Source organism: Clupea harengus, chromosome 3, assembly GCF_900700415.2.
Source record: "Clupea harengus chromosome 3, Ch_v2.0.2, whole genome shotgun sequence".
NCBI classification, from domain to species: domain Eukaryota; kingdom Metazoa; phylum Chordata; class Actinopteri; order Clupeiformes; family Clupeidae; genus Clupea; species Clupea harengus.
This window is the reverse complement of record NC_045154.1, coordinates 14172617-14180116: the sequence shown is the minus strand read 5'-3', so window position 1 is coordinate 14180116 and position 7500 is coordinate 14172617. Positions and strand designations below refer to the sequence as shown.

The 7500-nt window shown below is 48.4% G+C and overlaps 2 protein-coding genes across 6 annotated transcripts in view; both read right to left on the bottom strand.

The window, feature by feature from the left end:
• pgghg (protein-glucosylgalactosylhydroxylysine glucosidase) overlaps positions 1-450 on the bottom strand; it is a 13956-nt gene extending 13506 nt beyond the window's left edge. Inside the window, exon 1 of the mRNA XM_031564654.2 lies at positions 37-450. Coding sequence (XP_031420514.1) covers positions 37-50 — 14 coding nt within the window. The 5' untranslated portion in view covers positions 51-450. The remainder of the gene's footprint in view (positions 1-36) is intronic.
• A 5683-nt stretch (positions 451-6133) lies between these two features.
• Positions 6134-7500, bottom strand: part of zmp:0000001167 (protein phosphatase 1 regulatory subunit 12A) — a 30012-nt gene continuing 28645 nt past the window's right edge. For all 5 annotated transcript variants that reach the window (XM_031564644.2, XM_042703843.1, XM_031564645.2 and 2 more), the window contains 2 exons: positions 6753-6803; positions 6134-6271 (listed from right to left, as the gene is read on the bottom strand). In XM_031564644.2, coding sequence (XP_031420504.1) covers positions 6185-6271; positions 6753-6803 — 138 coding nt within the window. In that variant the 3' untranslated portion in view covers positions 6134-6184. The remainder of the gene's footprint in view (positions 6272-6752; positions 6804-7500) is intronic.

Sequence of the window (7500 nt, the reverse complement as noted above, 5' to 3'; positions counted from 1 at the left end):
AGGCTTGGCTACCGCACAGCTGTTGCGCAGACCTACCTCCAATTGAACATGTCATCCAGATCCCACTAAACGGTTTCCTATTCCCGTCCGGACGTAGTCCATTTCCTGTCTTGCTGGCCGGAGTTCTCCACTTGCAGATAAACTTCGGTCTCATTACATCTGGTCAAGCGCAGGGTTATCTGTCTTCATGTGTGTCGGATCTGGCAAGGACTGCTGAGTCTGAACACTTGATTCAGGGCAGTAAACGTACAGGCAGGGCAATACACTTATAGGAGGGCAGTACACTCACAGGCAGGGCAGTAGCTTACACTTATAGGCGGGCCTGTCATTTAGATAGATGATTGTCATAAGAAATCAACACCGAGACTAGTAACATGCAAACAATCAAGCGAATCATCGTTTCCTCTTGTAAACGTTGACTTATATATGGAAACTACCAAACAATTGTCAAACTCACCCATCATTGATCAATAAAAAAAACAGTTGATCAGTAACGGTGATCTCTGCATTCTTTGTTCTTGGCTTTTGAGATGCCTGCACCGCTGCATCTTAGCCAGCAGGCGGCGGTGTGGCGCCGCTGAGGTGGGTCTGGCTGCGTGCCGCGGGTCAACGCTCCAAACCCTGGGAAACACTGGGCTTTGTCCTTATAAGGCTGCAATCCATCCGCTCCCCTCTTTCTCCCCCTCTTCCTCTCCTCTTTCCCTCTCTCCAGCTCCAGCTCTTTCTCAGACCTAAGGGATATTTACAAGGAGCCTCTCTCAGCCAGCGCGGCCTACCTTATTAGGACAGGGCCTTGTTGTCAGCGGCTCCATCCTAGCAGGACAGCGGACACTCTTTTGCCCCTCGCAGTGTGTGTGTGTGCTGGAGTGTGTGTGCGCATAAGTTGTGTGAGTGCAAGCGTGTGTGTGTGTGGGTCTGTGAACGAGAGACAGAGAGGGAGAGAGAGAGAGAGTGTGTGTGAGTCTGTGAATGTGATTGAGTGTATGCATGTGTGTGTGAGAGAGTCTGTGAATGTGATTGAGTGTGTATGTGTGTGTGTGTGTGTGTGTGTGTGTGTGACTGTATAGATGGGACAAACAGATGAGTGTATGGTGGGAAGGCTGCCGTGCCACTTAAAGGTCTGTGTGTCTGTGTGTGTGTGTGTGTGTGTGTGTGTGTGTGTGTGTGTGTGTGTGTGTGTGTGTGTGTGTGTGTGTGTGTGTTGCCGTGCCACTTAAAGGTCAGTCGTTTTTTCCAGACATCTGCAGCAGCACTGGGGCTGGGAGGGGCCGAGTGCAAACAGAGTCTGACATTGCAAACACTGCAAATAAACAACAACAACAACAAGACTGTAGTGTCTAACAATAACACAACACCAACAACAACAACAACAAGACTGTAGTGTCAACAATAACACAACCCACCAGCTCAGCACACAGGGGGAGGAACCCTAACCATGACGACCACACCAACACCTGTGACACTCCATCATCACATCACATCACAACTCAGTTCAGTTCAGTTCTCTCTTTCACTCTCTCTCCCCTTCTCTCTCTGTCCCCTTCTCTCTCTCTCACTCTCTCTCTCTCTTCCTCTCCCTTATCTCTCCCTCTCTCTCGCCCTCTCTCTCTCCCTCATACTCTTCCTCTCCCTCATCTCTCCCTCCTCCTCTCTCTCCTCCTCTCTCTTTCCTCCTCTCTCTTTCCTCTTCTCTCTCTTCCTCTCCCTCATGTCTCCCTCTCCCTCATCTCTCTCTCCCCTCCTCTCTCTTTCCTCTTCTCTCTCTTCCTCTCACTCACTCTCTCTCCCTCTCTCTCCTCCTCTCTCTCTCCCTCTCTCTCTCTCCTCCTCTCTTTCCTCTTCTCTCTCTTCCTCTCCCTCATCTCTCTCTCCTCCCCTTTCTTTCCTCTTCTCTCTCTTCCTCTCCCTCATCTCTCCCTCTCTCTCCTCCTCTGTCTCTCCTCTCTCTCTCTTCCTCTCCCTCATCTCTCCCTCTCTCAGTGGTTATCCGTCCCTCTTCCCCCCCGTCTGTCTCTGATTCTCCTGATGAGGGACATCTGCTCAGCAGCCACACATGAAGGAGGATAGAGTGATGAGTGAGGGAGAGAGGGAGAGAGAGGGAGAGAGAGAGAGAGGGTGAGAGGGAGAGAGAGAGAGAGGGGATAGGGAGAGAGAGAGAGAGAGAGATGAAGAGAGAGAGAGAGAGGGAGAGAGAGAGAGAGAGAGAGAGAGAGGGGGGGGGATGGAGAGAGATGAAGAGAGATGAGAGCTAGTTGCTGCGTTATGTGACGGGTTATATTTAGCATGAAACATAAACATACAGGATACCCATCTCCACTAATAAACTAAAAAAACACACACACACACACACACACACCACTATCATCCCCCCCCCACACACACAAACACTCCACTATCATCCCCCCCCCCCACACACACACACTCCACTATCATTCCCCCACACACACACTCCACTATCAACCCCCCCTACACACACACACACACACACACACACACACACACACACACACTCACTCACTCACTCACTCACTTAGTCCACTGAAAGCCCCCACACACTCACTTACCCTCAACTGACACCCCTAACACCCAAACACACACTCCATAGACACACACACGCAGCTCACACAAACACTCAGAAATGCCGTATCACACACACACACACTCAAAAATGCCGTCACACACACATCACACACAGTCAGAAATGTCGTAACACACACACACACTCAGACATGCTGTAACACACACACACACGCACATCACACAAACACTCAGAAATGCCGTAAGACACACACACACCCAAGCACATCACACACACACAGAAACACTCAGAAGTGCCGGGTATTTCCACTACTAACACACAGAAATACAGGCTACACATCTTTACTAACAACCCCCCTAAATAACACAAACACACACACACACCCTTCATAAACCACAACAAAAATAACACACACACCTCCCTGAATGAACTGCCACTGTAACACACTCACAAAATCAGCCAACAGCACTGTACTCTCTCACACACACACACACACACACACACACACACACACACACACACACACACCTCCCTTAATGAACAGCCAAAGGCACCGTACTCTCACACACACACAAAGGACTCTTTCCTTTACCAGGCACCTCTCCACCCTACACACACACACGCACACACACACACACCTCCCTGAATGAACAGCCAAAGGCACCGTACTCTCACACACACACACACACACACACACAAACAAGGACTCTTTCCTTTACCAGGCACCTCTCCACCCTACACACACACACACACACATCTCCCGGAATGAAGCACCAGTGTAACACACTCACTGATCCAGCCATCAGTACTCGCACACACACACACACACACACACACAAACACAGAGACACACACACACACTCATGATGAAAGGCTTTGGGCTCAGTGGATTTGTCTGATGGGATGGAGTCTTTGGCTAATCTGATTACTGAAGTCATTTTGAGGTTCTCAGTCAGTCAGGCTTGTGCTTAACACACAGGCCTGCTCCAGGAGCTAATGATGTGTGTGTGTGTGTGTGTGATGATGGACACTGGGGACGCTGCTGTGTGTGTGTGTGTGTGTGTGTGCTAATGATGTGTGCTTAACACACAGGCCTGCACCAGGAGCTAATGATGTGTGCTTACATCAGGGCCACATCAGGGCCAGAACCGGGCCGTATCAGGACCGCAAAGTTTTATACGGTTTAGTTTTGGGTATGCTTAGAGTGGGGCTGTTCTAAAGTACTAGTGTATGTTAAGAGTGGGGCTGACTAGTTTCATTTCATCTGGTTCAACTGTCTTCTACTCAAATCCTAATGACAGTTTTGGGTGTCTGTGCTCTAGGACGTTATTTCATAACACATTTCACACACACACACACACCCAAAACAGTGGCCATGTGTGTACACATTTGCTGCACTAATCATTGATAATCATGTGCACACGCGTACACACACACACACACACACACACAAAAGGCAGGCCAGGCCAGGTTCTACACACAATGGCTTTTATTAAGTGCAGACATCCATATCATATATTAGAAAAAACGTGTAAAAGAAATGGGAGACTAACAAGTTTCCATTCACAAAGGCTTGCACTTCATAGGAACCATATTTGTACATATCATAATAATAATCATAATAATAATAATCATTATAATAATAATAATAAAAATACGTCTTCCCTGGAAAAAAATTGTCGGAAGGAGTTGTCAACCAACATAAAACATGAACGGACCATGACCAAAATGTAGGAAAATAGCATTCTTTACCTTGGTATCCATAGTAATAAGAACTATTTGAAAAAGAAGTCAAAACAATGCATAGCATATTATTAATAGGCATTTTCACGTCAAACTCTGTGTTTTCAACTCTAGCCCCAGATCTGCGGCGGACGGAGAGACTCCTGATTGGTGAACAGACGCTCGGTCGAGCCACGCCCTTCTGGGCTCCTTCCATGGACGGTGCGGTGACTTTCAGTGTGTGTGTGTGTGTGTGTGTGTGTGTGTGTGTGCGCGTGCGTGCGTGCGTGTGTGCGTGTGCGTGCAAGAGAGGAACTAGCTGCTCCTCACCCATGTGCAAACCCAATAACGTCAGTCAGCTTTTTACCATTTCCTGGTTTTCCCGCTGTGTGCTAAAAACAGTGACGCTGCTAAAGACTCCGCTAGTGAACTCTGCTAGTGAACTCCTCAGGCTAAAGACTCCGCTAGTGAACTCCTCTAGTGAACTCTGCTAGTGAACTCCGCTAGTGAACTCCGCTAGTGAACTCCTCAGGCTAAAGACTCCGCTAGTGAACTCCTCAGGCTAAAGACTCCGCTAGTGAACTCTGCTAGTGAACTCTGCTAGTGAACTCCGCTAGTGAACTCCGCTAGTGAACTCCTCAGGCTAAAGACTCCGCTAGTGAACTTCTCTAGTGAACTCCGCTAGTGAACTCCTCAGGCTAAAGACTCCGCTAGTGAACTCCTCAGGCTAAAGACTCCGCTAGTGAACTCTGCTAGTGAACTCCGCTAGTGAACTCCGCTAGTGAACTCCTCAGGCTAAAGACTCCGCTAGTGAACTCCGCTAGTGAACTCCTCAGGCTAAAGACTCCGCTAGTGAACTCCGCTAGTGAACTCCTCAGGCTAAAGACTCCGCTAGTGAACTCCTCAGGCTCCTGACGATGGAGGTGAAATAAGAACATTTCCTTTTGTCTCTGGGGGCCGAGTCTGCCCAGACTCCTGTTGTAGACCTAGGTGCAGAGATATAAATAAAAAACAGTGTGTGGGAATGTGTGTGTGTGTGTGTGTGTATTTGGGTTTGATTTGAACAGGAGCTGGTTGTTTGAAGAAGGAGCTCATGGTAAGTGAGAGGGTGCTACATAAAATCAATACTGATCCCGCCTGTGCATTCATGTTAAAACCTCTACTAAGGGTGTGTGTGTGTGTGTGTGTGTGTGTGTGTGTGTGTGTGGTTAAAACACACTACCAGTGCTGGTGATCCTCAGGTTTCAACTGCTCCTGACGGATGGAACGCGTGTGAAGTGCATGTGGAGTGTGTGTGGGACTTGTCAAACACCTAGGACAGCAACTGTGACAATATGTGTATGTGTGTGTGTGTGTGTGTGTGTGTGTGTGTGTGAGCATGTGGCAGGGAGAGAGGTGTTATATTCTGAGGTGTGTGTGCCTCTCCTCCAGCCTCTCTCCTCTGATTGGTCGTGCTGAATTGGTCGCCACTGTTGGCAGGTCCTAGATGAGTGTGTGTGTATGTGTGTGTGTGTGTGTGTGTGTGTGTGTGTGGAGGCAGTGAGCGTGCGCACACACACACACAAATATATCGTAGAAACAGTCTGTAATTCAGCTGCTGGTACAAACAAGACATTCTTCTCTCTCTCGCTCTCCTTCCATGTTTCTCTCTCTCTCTCTCTCTCTCATTCTTTCTTTGGCACTGGAACAGTGTGTGAGGAAAGAGGCAGAGTGTATGTGTGTGTGTGTGTGGAAGGGAGAGAATGTGTGTATGTATGTGGAGGAGGAGTGTATGTGTGTGTGTGTGTGTGTGTGTATACGTATAGAGGAGGAGAGAGAGAGAGAGAGAGTGAGGGAGTGTGTGTGTGTGTGTACAGAGGAGGAGAGAGAGTGTCTTTCTTTTTTATTTCTTCTGTCGTTCTTCCTCTCCCTCGATCTCCCCGTCTATTTGGAAAGTTTGCTGATGACCCGGATGAGAGCGCCGTTCTCATCCTTCAGCCGCTGGTTATCTGCTCTTAAATCCCCCAGCACCTGTACACACACACACACACACACGCACGCACGCACGCACGCACGCACGCACGCACACACGCACACACGCACACACGCACACACACACACACACACACAGAGATACAGAGTCCAACACATACATGTATACACATGGACACACACACAAATGCATACAAACACACTCTCGATGAAACATGTGCACACAGACACACACACAGACACACACACAAAGAAGTACCCACACAGTGACAAACAGAAACACAGAAACACACACACACACACACACACACACACACACACACAGTGACAAACAGAAACACACACACACACACACACATACACACACACAGTGACAAACAGAAACACAGAGCATGTCATGAGAAGTTTTCCCCCCCTGCAACAATGACCTCAGTTAGCCTCACAAGAGCCAATCGGGTGTGAGCAATGGCTCTGCTAAACCAATGAGGGAGCTGCATATAAAATGTCTGCCATCTCTTACTTTTAGCTCCTCCTCCAATTCTGCCACACGACGTTCCAACATCCTCCTCTCCTGATAGGGGGAGAGAGAGAGAGAGAGAGAGAGAGAGAGAGAGAGAGAGAAAGTGAAGAGAGAGAGAGAGAGAGAGAGGGAGAGAGACAGAGGGAGAGACAGAGAGACAGAGGAAGAGAGAGAGGGAAAGAGATGGAAAGACAGAGGGAGAGAGACAGAGGGAAAGACAGCGAGAGAGAGACAGAGAAAGAAAGAGACAGAGAGAGGAGAGTCTTCACACTGTTCCTGGAACTTAATCAGACACCTCAGTGCCATGCAGTGGATAATGAACACAAGTCTGATTCTTCTAACCCTAACACAAACACTACTGGCTGAAGGATTCTAATATAGGAGCCACACTGGACTGTCCACATATGGACCGAGGAACAGGAGTAAAACACACTGGATAGTCCCCTGCAGTAGGACTGGACTGGACTGGACCGGACTGTGTCCCCCGCAGTAGGAAGGCCTTATTATAAGAGACTCACACACACACACACACACACACACACACACACACACACACACACACAGTAGAAGGCCTTATTATAAGAGACTCACACACACACACACACACACACAGTAGAAGGCCTTATTATAAGAGACTCACACACACACACACACACACAGTGTGAAGGCCTTATTATAAGAGACTCTCACACACACACACACACACACACACACACACACACACACACACACAGTGTGAAAGCCTTAT